The sequence below is a fragment of the Manihot esculenta genome, chromosome 11 (genome assembly GCF_001659605.2).
Source record: "Manihot esculenta cultivar AM560-2 chromosome 11, M.esculenta_v8, whole genome shotgun sequence".
Taxonomy (NCBI): Eukaryota; Viridiplantae; Streptophyta; class Magnoliopsida; order Malpighiales; family Euphorbiaceae; genus Manihot; species Manihot esculenta.
Window position 1 is genome coordinate 13,607,177 of NC_035171.2, and position 25,188 is coordinate 13,632,364.

At 30.8% G+C, this 25,188-nt stretch overlaps 2 protein-coding genes and 1 pseudogene across 2 annotated transcripts; 1 reads left to right on the forward strand and 2 right to left on the reverse strand.

Annotated features, from left to right (window-relative positions):
* Window positions 1–6,290, reverse strand: part of LOC122725015 — a 44,025-nt pseudogene extending 37,735 nt beyond the window's left edge.
* Window positions 6,291–10,518: 4,228 nt separating this feature from the next.
* LOC110618192 (putative F-box protein At1g67623) lies at window positions 10,519–12,441 on the reverse strand. The gene is made up of 2 exons (XM_021761290.2): window positions 12,103–12,441; window positions 10,519–11,959 (listed from the first exon to the last, which is right to left on the reverse strand). Exon 2 carries the CDS (start codon window positions 11,455–11,457, stop codon window positions 10,585–10,587), a length of 873 nt encoding a protein of 290 aa, XP_021616982.1. The 5' UTR covers window positions 11,458–11,959; window positions 12,103–12,441; the 3' UTR covers window positions 10,519–10,584.
* An 8,053-nt stretch (window positions 12,442–20,494) lies between these two features.
* LOC110616982 (beta-galactosidase 3) lies at window positions 20,495–24,958 on the forward strand. The gene is made up of 18 exons (XM_021759540.2): window positions 20,495–20,773; window positions 20,851–20,946; window positions 21,023–21,135; window positions 21,250–21,316; window positions 21,398–21,490; window positions 21,589–21,732; window positions 21,847–21,935; window positions 22,016–22,121; window positions 22,343–22,430; window positions 22,516–22,634; window positions 22,729–22,893; window positions 22,975–23,159; window positions 23,251–23,360; window positions 23,446–23,555; window positions 23,645–23,752; window positions 24,005–24,115; window positions 24,322–24,524; window positions 24,616–24,958. Exons 1-18 carry the CDS (start codon window positions 20,603–20,605, stop codon window positions 24,731–24,733), a joined length of 2,196 nt encoding a protein of 731 aa, XP_021615232.1. The 5' UTR covers window positions 20,495–20,602; the 3' UTR covers window positions 24,734–24,958.
* The last annotated feature ends 230 nt before the right edge of the window (window positions 24,959–25,188 follow it).

Below are 25,188 nucleotides of genomic sequence, written 5' to 3' on the forward strand. Positions count from 1 at the left end.
AGTTGATGCAAGGGCCAATCATGAGTAGCCGCCAAGGAAATAAACAATCGGACAGATGCGAGCTTGGCAACTGGAGAGAATGTATCAGAATAGTCAACTCCATAAGTTTGTGCATAACCTTTGGCCACTAAACAGGCCTTGAGGCGAGCAATAGATCCATCAGGGTTTACTTTTACTGCAAACACCCATTTGCACCCAATAGCCCGCTTTCCTGGGGGCAAGGACATCAACTCCCAAGTACCATTAGTGTCAAGGGCCATCATTTCCTCTTCCATTGCAGCACGCCAACCAGGATGAGACAAAGCCTCAATAACAGTTTTGGGAATTGAAATAGAATCTAAAGCAGTGACAAAACAACGAGAAGAGGAGGATAATTGATCATAAAAGACACAAGATGAAATAGGATAAGTGCAAGTACGTTTACCTTTGCGAAGAGCAATGGGCAAATCCAAATCAGACAGTGAAGGATCAGTGGGAGCAGGATCTGTCGACGAAGAAGCAGGTAGCGGAACGGAGTCAGAGTCCTCTAAGCGTCTGGAATACACATGAAAGATGGGAGGGCGACCTGGCACATGAGCGAAAGGTGTAGGAGTAGTCTGAGGAGACAAAGAGCGAACAGTGTATAACAAGAGGTCATCTTCCTCCCCCTCGGTGTTATAAACAGATGATGGCGGAAAAAATGGAGTGGACTCAAAGAATGTTACATCCGCAGACACAAGATACCGATTCAGATGAGGAGAAAAACAACGATACCCTTTTTGACGTCGAGAGTAGCCAAGGAAGACACATTTGAGTGATTTAGGATCCAATTTAGTAACCTGTGGACGAACATCACGAACAAAACATGTACAACCAAACATACGTGGCTCAATAGGAAACAAAGATTTAGTGGGAAACAAAATGTTATAAGGGATATCACCATGAAGGATGGAGGAAGGCATGCGATTGATCAAAAAACAAGCAGTGGATACAGCATCAGCCCAAAAACATTTAGGTACCTTCATTTGGAATAAGAGAGCTCTGGCTACTTCAAGAAGATGTCGATTTTTTCTTTCAGCAACTCCATTTTGTGAAGGAGTGGCAACACAAGATGACTGATGAAGAATCCCTTTTTGTAACAAATAAGATTGAAATTCCCCAGAGAGATACTCTTTAGCATTATCACTTTGCAATATACGGATGAAAGTATTGAATTGGGTTTGGATTTCAGCATAAAATGCACAAAAAACAGAAAATAATTCTGAACGACTCTTCATTAAAAATAACCAAGTAGTACGAGAGAAATCATCAACAAAAGTAACAAAATACTTAAAGCCAGACTTAGACACAACAGGACAAGGACCCCAAACATCTGAATGTACTAACTCAAAGGAGGACGAAGCCCGTTTATTGACTCGAGGCAGTGTAGGTAAACGATGATGTTTGGCAAATTGATAAGACTCACAATCTAGAGTAGACAAAGAATGAAACTGTGGATATAACTTCTTTAAAACTGAGAGAGAAGGATGCCCCAAACGACAATGAACATCAAAAGGTGTTAAACGCGTGGAGCATACCAGAGATCGAGGAGATCGAGGTAGTTGCTGATCCAAGACGTAAAGACCCTCTGACTCACTCCCTCTACCAATAATCTGCTTCGTCGAAAGATCCTGAAAAACACAGTGATCAGGAAAAAATGAGACACAACAATTCAATGCACGAGTGAGTTTACTAACGGAAAGCAAATTAAATGCGAACTTAGGGAGACATAACACAGAGGATACAGAAAGAGAAGGGGTTAAGTTGACATGACCAGAACCAATGACAGAAGATTTAGTGCCATCAGCAAGAGTAACATAAGAAGGCGATGTACGAGACTCAAGATTGGACAAAAGGGTAGAATTACCTGACATATGATCGGTAGCACCAGAATCAATAACCCATTTTGAGGATGAAGACACAAGACATGTAGTAGAGTTACCTGACTCGGCAATTGCAGTGATAGAGGAGGAATTAGAGGATTTTAGAGATGCCTGGTATTGGACGAATTGTGCATACTCATCTGCAGATATCAAAATTCCTTGATTGGAAGATCCATTCAATTTGTGTTCCGTGATTTTAGTCATCATAGGAATCACATCAGTTACGGTGGTGGTTTTCACTTCAACCATGACAACAAACCCAAAACGACAGCAACAAAAGAAACACAGAATCAGAAAACAGTACTCGGCGTGAACAGTACCACGTGAACAGTACCGATGAACAGTACCACGTGAACAGTACTCGTGAACAGTGTCGATGAACAGTACTCGTGAACAGTACCGATGAACAGTACCCGTGAATAGTTCCGATGAACAGTACCGATAAAAACACCTCCCCTAAAACCCGAACGGTAAATAAACCTCAGATCTGACAAGGGAACGATGTGGCGACTCCAGCGATGGTGAGATCCACATAGTACCCGTTATGGGTAACCCAAATAAAAAGAGCCCTAAGTCTCCAAAAAAATTTTTTTTTTTTTCTTAAAAAAAACTTTGACAGGAGAGAAAAATTAAATCTCTACGAGAAAGGCTCTGATACCATGTAGAAGGATAATATTTGTTGTATTTCACAATAGAGATTACAATCTATTTATACATGAGAGAGGGTATCTAAATAGGAAGGAAAATCAAGTCTATGATTATACAATCCCTAGGATTAAGCAACTGACCCATCTATCAATATTTACTTCCTATATTAACATATTTACTTTCTATAACTTATAACACACATCATCATCAAATTATACAATGCAACATATTCGTGAATTCTAATGCAAACAACCTAGAATATCACATGGCATTCGTGATGCATGAACATGCTCAAATCTATATTTATTTGCTTTAAAACATAAGTGTTTATTCTACTCACCTCTGGCTGAAGCTCTAATGACTCTGAAGCAGCTATCTCACTGCTGAGGTCCTCGGTTCCTCGGGTCCAAACCTACACAGGTGGACTCAAATGAGGGACCAAACATCCATGAACATGACTCTAAAATACTCCCCAAAAACCCCCTAAAACACCCTAAAACAATCACATAAATCATGCAAAGGAAGGTTGAACAGGGCACTTTCGGCGGCAGGTTCGGCGGCCGAAAGTTCCTCCAGAACCGAAGTTATGCACCTTCGGCGGCACTTTCGGCGGCCGAAGGTTCCCTCCAGAGACGAAACTCATGCATGTTCGGCGGCACCTTCAGCGGCCGAAACTCCCTTCTAGAGCCGAAAGTCCACTTTCGGGGGCAGGGTTCGGCAGCCAAAAGTTGGCCTCCACAGGCATGTTCGGCGACCGAAAGAGCCTTCGGCTGCCGAACCTGAGTTCTTCCCAAGGGCAGAACTCAGCCTCTTTCATGCATAAAAACCTCCCAATCCATTCCATCATGCATTTACCTAGTCTACAACATGCAAACTCAAGCCAACAAGTACATAGGGGTCTTAAACTAACTTAAACCCCAACCAAAATGCATCAAACATACACATACTACCCACATTGCTCATAAACACAATATAAACCAAAAACTCAACATAAACCTAATCATGCATTTCTACCCCATAAATCTTCATAAAACTTGTTTAAAACATGCAAGGAAGGTCGGATCTAAGCTTACCTCTTGAAGATCGAGAGGAAAGACGATCCAACTCGGAGATGAGGGAGATCTCGCTCCTTGGGTCTCCAAGCTTCAAAACTTGCTCTTTTGCTCAAATATCTTCAAACCAAGTGAAAACTCATAAGAAAATCATGAAGATTCGAAGGAAGAAGCTCAAAATTGATGAGGGATGGCAGAGAACTCACCCTGGCCAAAAACAAGAAGAAAAGCTCACCCGTTCGGACATGGGGACCCTTTTATAGGTGGCTGGCCAGGCCACTTTCGGGGGCCTAACGTGCCTCCGCATGCATGCCATGTTCGGCGGCCGAACATAAGGTTCAGCGGCCGAACCTGGACTTCCCTCACTTATACCTTCGGGGGCCTAAAGCACTCCCGAAGCGCATGCATGTTCGGCAGCCGTACTTGAGGTTCGGCGGCTGAACCTGGGTCTTCCTCCAAGGCTATTTTCATACAAAACTCATTTCCTTTCTTGCTTAAAACCATAAAATACATTAAAACATTTTATGAAAACATGGTTTTACCCTTCTAGAGGTTTTCGACATCCGAGATTCCACCGGACGGTAGGAATTCCGATACCGGAGTCTACCCGGGTATTACAAGAACCGCCAGATGATGTTCAAACTGGATAGAGGTGTGCCCAGGTCTGCCAGAACCGCCCAGATGAGGTTCAAACTGGGCAGAAACTGTTAGAACATCCCAGAACTGCTAGGAAACAACCAAGGCAGCAGAATAGGGCAAAATGGAGATAGAAGAAACTTCTCCAAAAAGCAGCTTGCTGGGGACGCCTAGATAGCAACTTGCTGGGGAAGCTTGGACAGCAGTTTGCTGAGAAAGCTTCCCATCTCAACCACAAATTGGGGATGTGGCAGCTCTATAAATACCCCTAAGAGGTTCATTTAGAACCATGGAGAGACACATGGAGAGATATGGACACATGGAGAGGTCCATGGATGAAAATATGGAGAGGATATAGAGAGACATTAAAGAAAGCCACACATTGTGGGTATTTGTTGTAACTTTCATTGTATTTCTCCATCATATAGTAAATCCTCTTAATCCCCAAATACTCTTCCCTATCTTGTTTGATTATTTAGTTACCTTACTTCCTTACTTGAGTGTGTAATTGGCTTCCACAACACCTTGAGGTTTCAATTGCCCAATGTTATGCTTATTGATCGTTGTGTGCACTTGCAATCTTGTTGGATTACTGGAATTAATCCTTCTATTCATCTTCCGTTGTGCCTTAAGAGGTCCTCTTAAGGCTGATTTAGTTCGACGGATTGCTTGAGTGGTTTTCGAGGTTGGAATTAACGAGCACGTGACACTTAACTCTATATGGCCTGAAAAGGCAAAGATGCCATAGCAACTTCTGCACTCAGTCATGTCCCACCACAAATGCCTGTTCACTTCATCATCACATTCCTTACCAATTCTCTTTATCATCTCATCTTTCATGAATTTGAATTTTAAGGAGAAAAAAATGCCACAATTTGAAGGCTCTCATTATTCACCCGCATCCGACTTTTTGTATATTTTATTAATAAAAAATTATGAATATATATATATATATATATATATATATATAATTTATCATAATTTTAAATAAACTAATAGGATATACATGCATCGAGATGTTGAGAAGATTTAATGTCAATATTGTCTGCCTACATCAAACTATCAAGAATTTGTTAGACTATTCATTCTTGATCGTCTATTTGATTGAGTTAATGCCTTGACCGTTAGACTATTGGTAGGTTAGACAACTATGAAAAGTACTTACTAATATTTCACTCTCGTTGATGAAAATCTTCAATTTAGTTTTTTTTTTTTAACTTTTCATTCATATTAGCCTAGAAATTTCAACTTAAATTTAATTTAGTAAAAAATCAAAGAGAAAAGTAAAAGAAAAATATTATCTAATTTTATCAATTTTTTTATTTTAAGATATTTATTTATTTTAAAATTTATAATTTAATTTATATAAAATAATATTTAGTTGTATTCAACCATTAGCAAAAATTAAAAATATTTTGATTCAAACTCATATCATAAAGTGTAAACTACAAAATGAAAAACTGAAAATTTGACGGGTATTTTTTATATTTCCTTTAAAAATCAAAATTTGTATGCTAAATTTCTTGATTTAGCCCAAAAATCAGGAATATCAATTTCTTGATTATTTAGCCAAAATTTAAGAAACTTAAATTTGAAATTTTGGACTAAATTGAGATTAAACTGAAACTTCTGTATTAATCTATAAATATCTAAATTGAACATTCCACAAGTATAACAGTGAGATTGAGCAGCAAACCAAAACTAACTTTACAAAAGCTTATTCAGTCGTTTATAAAGACCAATTAAAAAAGATAAATAAAAGAAAAAGAAGAAAAGAAACCTGTTGTTCTCCAAGGTGATCAAGAAGGCCAATCAAGTCTCCAACAGTATGGAGAAGAGTATAAAAGGAAGGATTCTGAGGACAATCAGAGTCTCCATAGCCTCGCATGTGAAGCCAAGTGACTAATCTGGTGAACCCAGCAACACCATAGCTGAGGGAAGCCATGAATAAGGAGAACAAGAGGTCCTTGGCCTTTTTCTGCTATGTGCACCCATATCCCATTAGTGTAGATCCTTCTGTGCTCTATTTCTTCATTCATCATCATCTTCTCCCTCTTCGTAATTTCTCTGATATCTGTTGCATATTATTTATTGAGGTATTTAAAATTGGTTGTCAGTTTAGCAGTTTGAAAGTTCAACCATAGTGACATAAGAAACATTGAAGATTAGCTTGTTGCCAAAATGACTTTTTTTTCCTTTTAAAATAAAAGGAATCTAGTTGAACGGTTGGAGTGAATAGACTAAGCAGCTATATTGAGATTGCATGCATATTGTGATTTTGCTTTGGGCTCGGGCGGAGGTTGCCTAGTCCTCTATATTGTGTCTTTATGTTTCTAGTTCATGTTTTTTTTGTTGTTTAGTCGCGTCAATTTGTTGAGTTTTCGCTCGATATTGTAAGGATATAGTTTTAAACTATACTTGTATTAGCTTCATCGACAGTGATGAGGTTAGTAAATATCAGCGTTAGGTAAGTGTTTGCTATTGAAAATGACTATATAGTTACGTTGAATTGAAAATATCATGAGTCAATCTCTTTTTTTTTGATAAATATTGATCCTATAATTTTAAAGATTTGTGGTTGTATTATGTTGTTATAAGAGACACGATCAAATTGGTTTATAATTTTCATGTTTTTTACCTTTGTTGGTTTCGTTTGGTGCGTTGAATTTCTATTTTGACTTGATTCCTAATGTCGAAGAGGGCTGTTACTAAATTTAAATAGCTATGCTTAGAATGGATGCTTCTATGAGGAGATATAGTTCAGTAACTCTTGGATGATGTGGTTTAGGGTGGTCAGACGATTTTCAGATGGTCCTTTTATTAATTTTTTTTTTTTTTTGGATTAAATTTAGTTTTTTAAGTTTAAATTCATGTTGATTCTTGATCACATATTTAGTTTTTGTTTGTAAGTTAATTGTTTGTTAATGGAATTTGGTTTAGGTTTTTTAATGTAAATTTTTTAGTACGATAAAAAATAAAAATAATTATTATAAATTAAATGTAGTTGTAAATTTTTTAGTACGATGAGAAATAAAAATAGCTATTATAAATTAAATGTCACACCACGTTGTTTAGCCGGTTCATTCCGGCTAAACAATTCAGTCTTAGTTATTTGGGATTAAGTATAGTACTGGTAGTGTTTTTTTTTTTTTAAGAATTTTAAAAATATTAAATACATGGTAAAAAAGCTATTATAAATCAAATTATTACAATACCATAATGCTCACCAAAATTTTTCTATTAATTTTTTAATTAGAGTTAATAGATTCAAATATTATTTTCATAAATAATTATTTGAATATTATTAATATAAAATATATATTTAAAATTATGTAAAATTTTTAACTCTTATCCTCTGTTTATTTCACTAATTCTAATTTTTTATTAAAATATTTAATTTAGTGATAATATATTCATTTATTAATATAACACATTTTATTGTGCATCCAGTGTAAATTTTCAACTTCTAAAAGAATGAGTTTAATAATTATTAAATTAAAATTTTATATTAAAATTTATTTATAATTAATTAAAATATATATTATGCATATAAACATAGATATATATATAAATTTTTATTTAAAAAAATTATTAAACTTATTTTTTTATACAAAATGGAGTTTGCAGTATATATATTAAATTTAATTATATTAGATAATGAAAAATATTCGCTTTCGACAACTATACATAATTAGAGAAAAAAAATTCCAGTATATTATGTTTGGTTGCAAAGCAAACAAGAAGGAATAAAAATTTTGAAAGAAAATTCAACTCTTTGCCACACTTTCTTTGAAGAAATAGCTTTTATTTAAAAAATATTTTTCAATAAAATAAGTTATTTTCCTAGTTTATTTTTAATTTAAAAAATAAAAAATTATATTAATAAAATTCTTAAAGTCCTTATTTAAAAATATGAAATAATCTTTAGAAAAAATTATTTAATTTTTGTTTTAATCAGAAAAAATATTTTCCTTTGCTACTTTTCAAAACAACCCAAATGCCCAAAAGTGGGAATATTTTTGGTTAAATAAATAGAAATTCAGGAGGCCTGAAGAAACAGAGTCCATGGGCCCATTACCTCAGACGTGAAACTCCGTTGTCCAGAGATATGCTTACTTTTCTTGAATGTTGGGCGAAGAGATTATCATGATCTATTTACTTGTAGGAAATTATTGTAGTATTTCCTTTCAAAAAAAAAAAATTTGTTGTAATATTTTAGAATTTTTTATAACAAAAAAACTGGAAAAATAAGATCTTGTATTTATATGCAAATTTTTTTAATGGAGAACTATAAAATTAGTTTTTCTGTTTTTAACTAAGATTTAGAAAATAGTTTCAATATATTATCCATTCACATGATAAATCTAAACCAATAATTATAAATTGTTATCGTATATGCTTAAGCCATAATCATAAATGAAGAATAATTATTTGAGAAACAAGATATCTTACTCAGATATTGTAATATAGAGCAACAATTTAAAATTTTTTGTTAAAATTATAATTTTATTAAATAGAAAATACATTATTTATTAAAATATTTTATTTTATATAATTAAAAAAATTAAATTTCTTTTTTAATAATTATAAATTATTGTCAAACTTTTAATCTAAGTATTAAGACAATTTTACATTCATTATTACAACATTACTTTATAAAACAATTTTCCAAATGGCACAAATTGAAAACAATAACTATGGTAGTAGTATAATATTTTTATGACAAAATTAAATAGCCATTAAAAAATATGTATTTATAATTATAAAAAATCAATTATACTAAAAGTAAAATAAGTTTTTAAGTATATTTTATAATGATTTTATTAATTATGAAAATTATGACTATTTTCTCATTATTTTCAATTAGAAAATAATTTATTATATTGGCAAGTGTTTCAATTTTTTTTCTACGTTTCCCATGGAAAATAAAAAATAAAATTTTAAAAAAATAAAAACGAAAATTAATTTTTCGTAAATAAAAGTCTTTTTTTTTTTAATTCACTAAAATTTCAGTTATAAAGTTCAAAAAATAAAGAAAAGAAGAAAAAATAAGATTACAAATTAAGAAATGATTAGGGCTTTTATAATATTTAAACAATATCTTTAGGATACATCACACACATAATACACCAAACCTGGAGATTTGATGAAGATTGTATTAACTAAAAACTAAAACTCAATTATATAGAAATTAGGAGTTCTATAAAGTTTTAAGACCCATAAGTACAATAGGAAATAAAGAATTACTCTTTAAGAATTTTGAAAAATTCAATCCTAATTTAGAATAAAAAATTTCACAAGAATTTGATTTAATTCATTTCTTTATTTAGAATATAAAATTTATTTTTTTAATTTATAAAATTTTTATTTTTATAAAAAATTAAATCATATATAATTTTATGAGATGGATATGATAGAACTAAAGAGACGGCGAGACTTAAATCCAAATCATACCCACTTTTTATATATTGAAAAATTAAATAAGACCGACCAAGTTGTTTTCCCACTTAGAATTAATTAAGTGTTGAAGAATCAAAAGTTTAAAAGAACATTTAGAAAAAGAATATCAATAATTATTTAAAATAAAAATTAATTTAACTTCTTTTAATATAAATTTTAATTGAATTGAACATAACTAATTAGAAATTTTATCATTATTAAAATTTTTATAATTTTTAAAAATATAAAATACAAAAATTATGTTATATTATTAAAATAAAACAATAAATAATTGGCACATGGGGACAAAATGATGAGTTGATAATGAATGTCTCATCATTACTACCTTTGAAGGATTGGCAACCATGTTCAAACTCATTTCAACCTTTCTTTCTTTTTTATTTTATTTTATTTTTTATTTTATCATGTTCAAACTCCATTCGAAAAAAAAAAATATCCAGAAACACAGGCTAATACTATGAGAAAGTATTTGAGAGTTAAAAAAAAAAAAAAAAACTAATAATGTTATTGAATAAACAGTGTTGTATACATACCCCTGAGAGCTAGCTAGAATAGAATGATCTAGAAGATGCTCTGTCACGATAGAATTTTACAGCTATCTTTACTTCGGTGACTTTTCTCTGAAACCAATCCGCACCGTATCAGTAATATCCTTCATATTTTCTCCTTGCGCCTAAACGCACCGCTTTGAATGAACAATTTTACAGGCTAGAACCTGAAAACCCCAGCCAATGATCCATGGAGAAAAAAGACGGTGATAAAGACGACACCAATATTAGAATCACAGTGTTCGAAAAAATGGAGAACGTAGAAAACGGGAGTATACCAAGCGAGCAATGGCTATTATTTTACTTTTCATCAATAATATATATTTTTCAAAAGAATCCTCAAGGTCTATAGCTTCCGGTTCTTAACATCTTACAAAAAAGAATTGCTTCGAGATCCCATAAACAAGAATCACATGAGAAAGGGTCATCTTCAAAAACTTCATCAGAAGATGTCCATCCTGCACTATTTTTAGTCTGATCATTAGTAAAAGAACACAGTGCTAATTTAGAATTACAGTAGCTGCAGGTTTTTCTCTTCTTCATGTACTCTTCTTCTTCGGCTGGTCCAATTCCAACTATGTAATTGTTCAACCACATGCTCCAAGTAATATTTTGCACCTTCTTTCTACATTCTGTTATAACCAAGCTTGATTTTGATCTCTTCAAATCAGAAAGTAGCTTCACTCCTTTGTTTCTAAGTTCACCATCATAGCACACAAGTATAATCCCATATACATATATAGCTTGTGCATGCCCTTTGCTAGCTGCTCTCTCTAACATTTTGAGTCCAGAATCATAATTCGAAGTGCTAAAGTAATCAATCATTCCTTGTCTAAATAAGGCTTCTGGATTTCCACTCTTCTTGCATCTCTCTAAGAAAGAAGAGACACCATGGTTGATCTTCCAAAGAATGACAGGGAAGGAATCCATTGTTACATGCTCAAAAACGTAATCTTCTGATGCAGCTTCAAGAAACTCCTTGCAACATGCTCTGGCATTGACAAAATCAGTGACCGATGAGGAGGCAACTTGAGCAAGAATTTCCGTCAGAAGTTCTTTAGGAACATACTTGAAACGTTGATGATAATTCTTTCTTCTGCGCTTGGTTATACGTTTCGTTGGGTTTAGATTTTTCATTAATGGGTGCGAGAGCTCAGATCTAACGGAGGATGTGTAAGTAACGAGAACGAGAATGGGTTTATTATTTTTCATCAGCCTATTGCATGTTTATATATTGTTTCAAATACGTATCCTTCTCCTGTAAGGATTTGATAGGTAGATATCCTTCCCTTACAAGGATTTAATTTCTTCCCAAAAAGGGTTGTCTGAATATATATTTACCTCATAATTACCTCAATAGATTTTTCCTACCGCAAATTAAACTTCATTTCCTAATCCAATCCAACTAGAAAACTAGGAAACTTGTATCTTAATTAAACTAATTGATTTATTTTATTTCTTTTTTATGCACGGAACTTGCTTATGAATCTTTCGAACCTGTTTGTACTAAAGACATTGCTTGATTAATGCATTATGCAGTTTTTTTTTTTTTTTTTTTTTTCAAAAAAAGGAAACTGTACTAACCTTACATCCTGTCCTTGCCATGGACAATGCAATTGCTTTATCAATACCTCTAGAAGCTCCGGTCACTACAACAACAGGCGCTTCCAGCTTCTGTGTGGCCTCGGCCCTTGTTGCTTCAGCAGCAGCCAGCCTGTATGTGCAATCACAATCAACTTCAAAAATCTCTCCATGCATCCCAAAAATTACAAATTAATGACACCACCACCATAAAACTGCTTCTCTTGTCCAAAAACCGTTTTAGAAAAAATCTATGCAAGCGAGAAAAATCAATACCAGAAGGAGCAAATGAACTCCTTGATCTAAACTGGAGGACAGTGGGAGACTGCAATTGTCCAATTCCACTAGTAATCGGAGACCATTGATGGACCTGAGGGACTCCCCGGTCACCGGAACTTCCAAAATTGGCAGAGCTTCCGGCGGATCTGAAGGCAATGACGTTGGATCCAGCAACAGAAGCAGCCATGACGAGATCTCCAAATGGCCTCCGAAGAATCAAAGAGGAAGGCGTAGAAAAGAGGAGGAAAGTATTAGTAGTAGAGGTAGGCAGAGAAGCTAAATTGCTTGGCATCAGTTGCACCAAACAGCAATTGCAACTAAATGGCAAAGTCGTAATATTTGATGTACACTAATGGAAACGGAAATTGGTCCGTCCGCCCAACTAATATTTGACACACGGGCTCGTTTGAATTAAAATTCAACGATAATATTTTTTAAAAAATAAAATAAAATATATTTTTTTATTGTATTTTATTTTTTTTATCCTTGCTTTCCCTCACTCTAAATGACGGCGGTGATTTATTTTATTTTTCATTTTGCTTTTGTGATTTTGCAGGTCCGCATTAATTTTTTGGGCGGGAGTTAAACTTTTCTATCGAATCTATTGTGAATCAATAGCTCGTTTTTTGCTGCTGAGAAGATATCTCGTTGCTGTGACCCCTAGGGGCTATGTTTGGAAAATAACATTTTTGTTAGTTAATATTGATAGTAGGCTCGCGATAAAATTTTAGTATGAACCGCTTTAAATCTATATTCATTCAACGATTTCAATTTGAATATGCATAGTTGCTTTTTCAGCTTTTATTCTTCATTATTGTTGATTTTTATTGCTATGTGATTGGTTAGTTCTCCATTTTGATCCGTAATACTGCTAATGGAGTTTTGATTCTCTATAATGATGGTTGTCGATATTTTTTTTCTCTATTCAGTGCATTGAATTTTATGGCCAGATTAAGTGGGTTTTTTTAATTTGATTTGAAGTGTACGGTATTTTTAATTCTCTCCATTTATTAAATATCTTTTGACTTTAATAAATACAATCTTTGCATTATTAAAAAAATATATATATTTATAACTATAAACCTCTTTTGATTTTGATAAATATAATCCTTCTATTATTAAAGTAAAAATATATATATTTACAACTAATAATAATGATTACTAAAATATTATTATTAAAACTGTTATTGAAAAATGCATTTTCAACTAAATGATATTACAGTTTAATTTAAATTTCAAAATAAAATTTTGAATCATGAAATTTCAAAATAAATAAATAAACAAAAATTTGTTTAAAGCTATTTTTCATTAATATTTAAAATAATACACATTTTTCAAAATCTATAGCTTCTGGTTCTTAACATCTTACAAATTAAAAGAGTTACTTGGAGATCCCATAGACAAGAATTACATGAAAAAGGGACATATTCACAATCTTCTCCACAAGATGCCCATCCTGCTCTATTTTAGTCTAATCAGTAGTGAAAGAACACAGTGCTAACTTAGAATTACAGGTTTTTCTTTTCTTCATTTACTCTTATTCTTCTGCTCTGTTTTTTATTTTATTTTTTCTTCTGCCGATTGCATGTATATATATTGTTTGAAATGCAAATCCTTCTCCAGTTGGGATTTGATACATAGATATCATTTTTAAGGGTAAATATTCTGGCTGTAGATTTAAAATTAAATAAAAAATTAAAATTTAATTATTTATAAAATTAAATCGAATCGAATTAAATAAAAAAATTAATATGAATTGAATCCATTTGATTCAGTTCAATTCAGTTAAATCAATTAAATTTTTTAATAGATATTTTATTTTATTTTTATCTTATTTTAAATATTTTATAATCAATTAAAATATTTTAACTTTAATTAGATATAATATCTTCATCTTCATATTGTAAAACAACTAATTGCTTTGATTTATTTTTTGATTTTTTTAATTAAAATTAAATTAAATAAAAATAATTAATTTTTTTAAATTAAAACTTAACACAATATAAAATTAAATTAAAATTTTAAATTAATTCAATTCAATAAATTATTTTGATTTAAATTAAATTCTACTAATCTCTTATACTTTTGTTACATAAATTCTAATTCTTTTCTAAAAACGTTTTCTTAATATATATTTACGTTATAATTATTTATTTTTTCTCCCATATATTACCATTACTGTAAATTGAACTTTCCTAATTAAATAGAAAAAACATGTAATACAAAATATTTTACACTTATATAATTTATCAATATTTATATATCATATTAATAAATTTATATCAAAATAGGCCCATTTTATTACTGTGCTCATAAGTCTGGAGTAAAGGGTTGGACTCACTGGATTTATGTACCTTATTCGGTGATTTTTTTTTTCCCTTTTATTTATTCAATAAAATTTTAACTTATCATTAAAAAAACATTTTAGTTAAAATATAAAATTAAAAACTAAAATTAATTCTGTGATCGTATTTTAACATAATAAAAAAGTAAAAATATGCTTACATCGCTTCAAGACACGTTATGGACTGAGAAAGAAAACTTCGTATTGTTGTTTAGAGAGGAACAAACCCTAAGAACGTTTCAAGATGTTGAAATTTGAGGCATAACAACTAATAAATTATAAAGTATTAAATTTAGATGTGATTTAACTTATTCTAAAAATTAATTTAAAAGAAAAGTATTTAAAATTTTTATAAAAAATAAATTAATTTTTATCTTAAACTGATTGAGATTAGAGATTTTTTTTTTGAGATAATAAATAGATGGAGAGATTTACTGACATTTAGACTTTATTTGACAACGGTATTCAGTGTTTAATTTAAATTAGATTTTTAGAGAGATTTACTATTTATAATAAATTTATAAAAATATAATAATTGACTTATTAATAATAACAATATCTAGAATTTAAATAGTAAATTTCTTTAATTTTTATTATAATAATTTAGTAATCTAGTTGTGTTTGATGGTTGAACTAGTGGATATTAAAAAGTTACTCTCATTGACTTTTAGTGTTTAACAATCACTACTTATATTATTTTTGACACTTATATTTTTTTATTTTATTATAAATTTATAAATTTTAATTTTAATATATAAATTCTTCTTATTATCAATTTTAATTATTTTTATACTATGTCGTCCACCTGTTATATTTATAAAATATTCTTGATTATTCATAACGTGCTAAAAGATGCAATTAGTTAAATAATTTATATTTGTTATTGTTAATTTATTAAAAATATATTGATTTATGTTAATATGCTATTTGGATAAATACTTAAATAACATTTATCCATATTTTTTATCGTAATTTTATATTTAATAACTAATTCAATATTTATTTTGTAGCTAAACACTTTTATTTTAAATCATTAGCGGTTAATATATAACCATTAACGGCTAATAAAACAGTTAATTACTACTAAATTAACAGCTGGCTATTCAAACCATTAACACAGCAGAGAAAGTCTTATTATATTTTAAAAGTTAAAAGTAAGATCGACCAGTTTATCCATTAATTAAACTTAGAGTTGTTTGTTATTGCCAAAATGTATAGCACATTGTAGAATACGGCCTAAGCCTCTTCTGTTTTGTTGGGCACGCTCAGGGGTGCTCTTTCCTGTCCACAATAATATGCACCATCTCTTATCTTCCCAGTTGAAACAACTATTCTCTCAAACTATTGAATAAATTAGCACTTGGACTTTTAAAGTGTTGAAGAATCAAAAGTTACAAAAAAAAAAAGAATAATTGTTTAAAATAAAAATTAATTAATTTAACTTTATTGGGTATTTATTTGTATGTTTAATGTAGGTTTTAATTGCATGAACATAATTAATTACAAACTTTATAATTAATAAAATTCTATCATTTTAAAAATATAAAATGTAAAAATATTATATTATATTATTAAAATAAAATAATAAATAATTGGCACATGGGGACAAAATGATGAGTTGATCATGAATATTATTTGATCGTTACTATCTTTGAAGGATCAGTAGCAATGCTAAACAGCTTGGCTAATGGGCAGTTGGTGAGGGCCACTAAGTTGAAGAAGAAGAAGAAAAAAAAAAGATATCCTCAGGGCAATAATGAGGAGAGGATGTGTATTTTTTAGGTGATATTATGAGACACATTCTTCATTTGTCAAACTTTTCATATCTTCTCTTTTGCAACCATGTTCAAATTCTCACTTTATTCTTTCTTTCTTCTTTATTATTATTATTTTTTAACTTCTTAGGAGTCCTTCCAATTTTCTTTATTTTTACATTTTTATCACCATTTTATACTAACAAATCTTTCTCATTTGAATATAAAAATAAATTTTTATTTTTATTTAATATTCTATGATACTACATAACAATTGTTTAAAATAAGATATGAGTTGTCACCACAGAATAAATTTACATGACAAGAAACTGATAAGTAAGTAACGCGATCCCGCCCGAAAAAAAAAAAACTCGAACATCTCAAACATCCTGTTTGTCATCGAGACTCGCCCTCCCCTGAATGTAATGAGTCTCGGCATAAATACACCGTTATCAGACACAATTCAATGTATCTTCATTACGCCTGTAATCACGGGATCATCTGCTTATCAACTAGCGATATCCCTTACCAAGTAGTTAGTCAAATCATCGTTGGATTATTAGGAATGCTCTATTTATCTCCACTTCTTACAATATAAAATAAAAAAGTCCATAGAGGCAAATATATGATATTCTCTTATACTACTCAAGTTTTAAACAATTCGTTACATTAACTCTCTTCTCCAATTTACTAACTTAAGTGTTGGATTGTTGTGGGCACCCGTTATGACCTCACTTTCTCTTTCTTACAACTCTAGCTGATCACAGATACAACTCAGTTTTCCAGGTACATCACTCTCTAACGCCCTTGAATTATGTCAATATAATATTATAACATCAATGACATTTATATTAACAATTAGTTCTTGTCTACATTATGTCTCTTATAAGTGCATAAGGCAGACATGTTAATTCTTAGAATGACATAGTGACAAAGTTTTATTTGAAAAAATTATTACTGTAAAAATGGATGTGGTCTAGTTTATTTCAAAAATTATTATAATAATTCTATTCTATTTTGCAGTTTTATAATGCAATTTCCTTACTAGTAAAAAAAAATCATTCTTTTTACATTATATTGATATTCCACTCTTAAAATTTCATCAAATATATTTTATTATTTATAATGTTGCTGAAACTAAATTGATAATATGGTTGAAATAGAGTTATACTGTGATTGGTCAAACGAAAATATGCTGTGATTGGTTCACCTGCAAGACATAGAACATGAGGTGGTTGGCGTTTACCACAGCTACTCCGATGCTTAAATCAATGATTTGAAGAGAAAAGCGAGTATAATATTTAGAGTTTAAGAATAATTATGTGAGAGAATAACATACATTTATCTTTGTAATCACTCATTTTATACTATAAAAGATGGTTAATTATAGTATTTTGTGATAATCAAATAATGATGTGACTGACTAATTGACGATGGGTTTACTGGCTAATCGGCCGAGAATTCCGCGATTAGAGGTGTAACGATATCTGTTAAATTATTTCTACCAGTAACTTAATATGAAGATTTGGTCTGTTTTGGAATGGGTGAGTCTTGATGAAGAGTCGGGCATCTCGATCGTCTCGTCCGGGCCTTCAGTTTTTCGAGTGGAACCGCACATCCAATTATCAGACTATTAGCATGTGATCATATTTTATGGTGACAGTTTATAACCTGTTACGTTGACAGCTTATAATATATGTTGAACGATTTTTATAAGTATTGGTTTTTTTATATTATAAAATATGTTTTACATTATTCAACTGTCAATTAATTGAATGTAATTGAATGTTGCCTAATAATTCTAAGAGCTTTAAAAAAGGCACTCACTCTACATGTGAACTTTGTTTGGAAGTTATTCAATCATCACCAACTTCACCGGCATCCTATGCTCCATCTCTTCTCTTCTATGTTTTCTTTTTAATTTGTACGTCTTCTTACACAAACCTTCTTGTCTTTTATTATTAAATATTTATACTAGGAAAAAAATAAAATTTTTTTAATTAATTATATCATTTGAACTAATTTAAATCAAATATTTAGAAATAATAAATAATTATAATTCATTTCAAAGCCATTCAATTTTAATTTTTTTTTCTTAAAAAATAAAATTTTATTAGAATGAAAAATATAAAAAGATATTTTATAATTTTATCAATTTTTCATTTTAAAATTTATAATTTAATTTATTTAAAATAATATCTCATAATATTACACCATTATCAAACAAGAGCAATTACAGACACTATTAAAAAATTGCTGACATATAAACCATGTTATAAAATACTACTTTAATATAAATTACACCAGACCATGAGGTCGCATGATATTTTTTTATATTTATTTTAGTATATATTAAATAATATGTCTTGAAATGAAAATAAATGTAATTATAATTTTTTTTCCTTTTTACTTTTCTTGGATATAGTGCTAGCAATATAATGCTAAAAGAAATAGAACTCTATTTTTAATTGGCTAATTTTAATGCTTTAAACACGAAAAATATAAAAAATGAATTTTTTTTTAAAAGAAGAATGGATGGTTTATATATATATATATATTATGGTTTATATATATTGCATTTAAAATCTCTTAAAAGGTAAAAAAAATCAGATAAAAGCTTTGAAAGGGCAAATTATGACTATGTTTGACAATAATTTAGAACATAGGTTTAGTATTTTAATTGAGTCAAAACATTATTAATTAGTAATTGAATGAGTAAATTATAAAAAAGTATTTTTTTAAAACATTTGGTCAATAACTGAATACAACTGACCCTTATTATAACGATTAGTATTTTTGATAAGGGTAATGCAGTTGCATTATTATTATTATTATTATTATTATTATTTTGGCAAAGGTAATTGCATTAGTTGGAGAATTAGGTCTAGAAACAACCAAATCACATGTCATTATATTCTATTGATTTCCAGTATTAGGATATGATACGGACTCCTATTTGTTTTCAATCATCACAAGCCATCATATCATTTTCAGTCATAATTAAACTCTACCTAACAATTACACATTCATTGCCTACTCCAATTCTACAACTGCTTTCTTTTCTAAAACAAATACACAGCTGCATGACTTGTTTTCAAGTCATGTCATCTCGTGTTTCGCCTTGCTTCATTTGTCTAATAGATTAAATGTATTTTAATTACCCATAACATATCATATATTTTTTGTATTCGATTTGATTGAATATTAAATTTTTATTTAAAATAAAAAAAATTTATAAAAATTTAGTTTGATTTATTTATTTTTTAATAATTATTATATTTAGAATAAAATAATTTAATATTTTTTAATTTAAAAACTTTTATTTAAAATAAATAGAAAACTTTTTGAAAGAATTTATTTAAATTATTTTCTTATAAAATAAATTATGTGAAATAAAAGTAAGAGAAATGGGTTTGGAGAGTAAATAATTGAATTTTGATGGTTTTGAAATTGAACATTAATAATTGTTCGGATTTTATATATAGAATAATTATTATTTAAATTTATTTATATAAATAGCTAATTTAATATAATAATTATATTATAATAATATTTATAAAATTTTATATGCTTTCATTATTTTGATAAAATAAATATCTTCGTTAATCAAAGTATATCAATGTGATAATACATCAAGAATGAAAGATGGAGGACATGTACTCCATTTACCGAAATTTGATACAGAAAATATGAATGTGCTAATTCATAAATTTCTTTAACATGAACTATAGAGGCATCTACAAGTTTTGTTAATAATATTTTAATATTTTATATTAAAATATTAATTTTTAAATAAAAATCATTAATAAATATATATTTATATATAAATTATTAATTAAAATATGTAAAATTAAATAAATACTCGAGTAGTTTGTGATAAATTCTAATAGAGTTTGGGATAGATTAAATATAGATAATATTAATCAAATTCAGGTACGAGGATTTTTGCATATATTCTATTCATTTATATTAACCCATAAATATTTATTTAAAAAATAATATATAAGATAAAATCACCATAGATTTCACCTTTAAATATAAACACCACGGTGCAAATAAAAATTTTTTTTTAATCTTTTATTTCATCAATTCCCTTAAAAAAAATTATCGAATTTAAATTTTAGTTATATATATATATATGGGATTTTGTCGTGGGATTAATTGAGTGGTAATAAAAAACCAGGAGTTTAAATTTCAGTTGGTCATGGGCATCAATAGAGTAATTAGACCAAAGTTGGGAGACAGATGTACTATTTGTTTTGGAATGGGACACAGCTAGAGATAGAATGTAATTTGTTTTCTTGTAGGATTTGGATCATACACTATATAAACTCTCCTTTTCTTCTCGTCTCCTTTCTACTTTTCTCAAATCTCATAATAATTTCTCTGCAGAGAAAACATGGAAGCTTACTCTGCAACCAGGTGGTTTTCTCTCTGTATTGTGGTGTTGTTTCTATGTTTCCAGCTGATTCAGTGCAATGTTACTTACGATAATAAGGCTCTTATCATTAATGGGCAAAGGAGAATTCTCTTCTCTGGCTCCATTCACTATCCCAGAAGCACTCCTCAGGTCTGCTCTCTTGCTTTCCCTTGAGAAAATCTCGTCGCCGTATGAGCTTTTTGTTGATTTTCCTTCATACAATGCAGATGTGGGAAGGACTCATTCACAAGGCTAAAGATGGTGGTTTGGATGTTATAGATACTTATGTTTTCTGGAATCTTCATGAACCTTCTCCTGGCAATGTAACTCTGTTTCTCCTCTGTTTTCTTACTCACTTGTTTTCAGAAATTTTCTACTAAGTATATCGATTCTTTGCAGTACAATTTTGAGGGAAGGTATGATTTGGTTCACTTCATCAAGCTGGTTCACAAAGCTGGTCTCTATGTTCATCTTCGCATTGGACCTTATATATGTGGAGAGTGGAATTTTGGGTAACAAACAAATTTAATCTTACTATTTAACTAATAAGCTGTTGAATGTTTGGTTTCTTGAACAGCTTTTTCTTAATTACCCCCCCCCCCCCCCCCTTTATCCTGTTTTATTAGAGGATTTCCAGTGTGGTTGAAGTATGTTCCAGGGATAAGCTTCAGGACAGAAAATGAGCCTTTCAAGGTCTGTCTCTCTCTTTGTATTTTTGTGTGTATGGAATTTTGTGGATTGTGATATTAAGAGTAAAACATGCTGGAATTGCAGCTGGCAATGCAAAAATTTACCCAGAAAATAGTACAAATGATGAAGGATGAAAATTTGTTTGAGTCTCAAGGTGGTCCTATTATTCTCTCTCAGGTAAAAGAAAAATAATAAAAAATCTTCCATAAATTATATAATTTTGGCTCTTAAAGAAAAGAAAATAGAAGATGCAAGCACAATTCACTGTGTTGCAGATTGAGAATGAGTATGAACCTGAAGACAAGACATTTGGATCAGCTGGTCATGCATATATGACTTGGGCTGCAAAAATGGCTCTTTCTATGAATACTGGTGTTCCATGGGTCATGTGCAAGGAATTTGATGCCCCTGACCCACTGGTACTCAAATTTCTACCTCTTTTTATATCAAAATCCATTAATTCTGATTCATTTCAATTCAATTCACTTCATATTTTGTTTTACCAATGAGATGTTATGAAATCTTGTCAACAGATAAACACATGCAATGGTTTTTACTGCGATTACTTCTCTCCTAATAAACCTGACAAACCCACAATGTGGACTGAGGCTTGGACTGCCTGGTAAATTTTTAATTCATTTTTCTATCTTCAAATAGTTCTTGCACATCTCTGGGAGATCAGTATTTTCTATTTTTCTACAGGTTTTCAGAATTTGGTGGTCCAATTCACCAGCGTCCTGTCGAGGATTTAGCATTTGCAGTTGCTCGGTTCCTTCAGAAAGGAGGCTCTTTTGTTAATTACTACATGGTTGGTCTACTCCTGCTTCAATTCTTTTGTGTGTTACAAGAAGAAATTGCTTTACTTTCTTTGTCAAAGTACAAGCAATTCCTTCAATTCCAAGGAAGTGAAAGCAATATCAACTTTGCATCTAATAAAGCCATAAGTTTCCCATGGAATAAAGAAGCATTTTATCATTCTATAAGGAGACTTCCTGCATTTTTATTACGCTGTTGTTGCTTTTTCTGCAGTATCACGGAGGAACCAACTTTGGCAGAACTTCTGGAGGACCTTTCATTACTACAAGTTATGATTACGATGCACCCATTGATGAATATGGTGAAAAAATTTTGATACCCATTTTTCGAAATTTAATCAATTAGTTCATTTGTTAGACTTTAAACTCATAGCTCTAATTTTACAGGCTTAATTAGGCAACCTAAATATGGCCATTTAAAGGATTTTCACGAGGCCATTAGGTTATGTGAAAAAGCTCTGCTCAATGCTGATCCTATTGTCAGAAACCTTGGAGCTTATAAACAGGCATGTTCTTATCTGCCAAAGGAAGAGCAGAAACTGTAAATTATAAGCTTAGATTTTCGCAAAACAGAATGATTTAATGATGAAAATTTTACAGGCACATGTATTCTCTTCCAATTCTGGAGATTGTGCAGCTTTTCTTGTAAACTACCATCGAAATGGTACTTTAAAGATTACATTTAACAACATGTATTATAGCCTGCCACCTTGGTCTATCAGCATTCTTCCAGATTGCAAAAATGTTGTTTTCAACACTGCCCAGGTAAGTTAAAATTGACTAAGAAATTCCAATTAGAAGAATTCTTGGATTACTAGCTAATTCCATCTTTCTAATGATTTTCAGGTTGAAGTCCAAACATCCCAAGTGCAAATGTTGCCCACAGCCACAGAGAATGAAGGTTTCTCATGGGAGACTTTCAGTGAAGATGTATTATCAGTTGATGAAGATAAAATAACCACAGTCTCTGGCCTCTTGGAGCAGCTAAATATCACCAGAGATACCAGTGATTATCTCTGGTACACAACTGGGTAAGTTCCTTAATTTTGCAAGCATTCAATGATTTTTGAAAAAAAAAATCAATAATTAAATAAAAATCTAATTATGTGGTTTATTTCCTAGTCTGACTATAAGGTCGAACGAATCATTTCTACGTCAAGGCAAACTCCTAAATCTTACAGTGGAATCAGCAGGCCATGCCTTGAATGTCTTCATCAATGGAGAGCTTTGTGGTAAAAATTCTTTCTTTGTGAATCTCTGAATTCTTGTGGATGCCTCAAGAAACCATTTTCTTTATTAAGCTGTGGTCCATGATAGGATCTGGACATGGGAGCAGGAAATTCAGAAGATTCACATTTACAGGACCAGTGAAGCTGCATGCTGGAAAGAACAGAATTTCTCTGCTGAGTATAGCTGCTGGATTACCAGTTAATAAATTTCTCTCTTATCTTATTCTTTGTATGATTGTTGAAAGAAATTAAAGAAGGTGACGTGTATATGCTACTTCTGGTTGCAGAATATGGGTACCCATTTTGAAAACTGGAAGACAGGAATCCAAAGGGTCACTCTCCATGGCCTAGACAAAGGTCAGAGAGACTTGACCTGGAGCAAATGGTCATACAAGGTCCTCCAATTCTACTCATTCATTTATAATTTTTTTTCTTTCAAAGTTTAGTCTATATAACTAGATTGATTAGTGGTTCAATACTTTTTTTTTTTTAAACATGATTAAAGGTTGTATATGGATGGAGTAAATATTAACTACAAACACTTTATCCATTTATATAATTCAATTAAAAAAAAACTATGATGACCTCTAGTGGAGGTGGACCAATAGTTTCCATTGATGGGCTCTGATTTTCCTTTTATTACGTAGGTTGGGCTGAAAGGAGAAGACATGAACCTTGGATCTCCAAATTCTGTTCCACCAATTGAATGGACGAAAGGGGACATGTCAGCGCAAAACCGACCTCTGACGTGGTACAGGGTATGACACATTTCTTCCTTTTATTATATTATGATGATTTTTCACTCAATTTTTTAAATTTTTGGTGATAAGTTAATTGTTGTATTGGTAATGTGTATGTTCTGTTAATTGGATTGTAACATTTCTCATAGGCAAAAAAATATAGAGTCTTGTTTTCCCAAAAGAAAGCTTAGGGCCAAATGAACATTTTGGAATTTGACTTGCAGGCCTTTTTTGATGCACCAGAAGGAGAAGATCCTTTAGCATTGGACATGGGGAGTATGGGCAAAGGACAAATATGGATTAATGGTTACAACATTGGAAGATATTGGACCGCAAAGGCCACAGGCGATTGCAACGGTTGTAAGTACAATGGTACATATAGGGCTACAACTTGCCAAGTTGGTTGCGACCAACCTACTCAAAGATGGTACCTAAACTTTCCCATCCATTTTCCTAAACTCTTGAAAGAAATTTCCCAATTTGTTTCCAATTTGAACTCTTGTAATGTAATATTTCAGGTACCATGTCCCAAGATCGTGGGTGAAGAGAACAAAGAACTTGGTGGTAGTATTCGAAGAAATTGGAGGAGATTCTTCCAAAATATCACTAGTGAAAAGATTAGCCACAAGTGATTAATTCCAAGCTATGCTTATAGGAGCGGTGGGGCGGCCAAGATGTTTTTGCCTTCCCTCCTTCCAAACTTCTTCAAAATGGAAGTTTGGAATAATACATATACCAGTTTTGCCTTGCCTTGCCTTCCTCCAAACTTCTTTAAAATGGAATTTTGGAACATATACCAGTTTTGTTAGGAAATCCATTGCTGCTAAACATACTTAATTAATTCTTATAATTATTAATTACCATAATACTTTTTTGTCTTTTTGTTTTCCTAAACATTGTCTTCTCCTTTTCATGCGGAAAAGTCTAAAAATAGAATTATTATTATTATTATTAAAGTCAATTATTATGTATATGCATTTAATATTTATTGTGCAAAACATCAAATGCTTAAGTTAAATTTTATATCCCATATAAAATAAAAATATATAAATAAATAAATAAGTTTGTTGGTTCTTCTTCTTTATTTTACT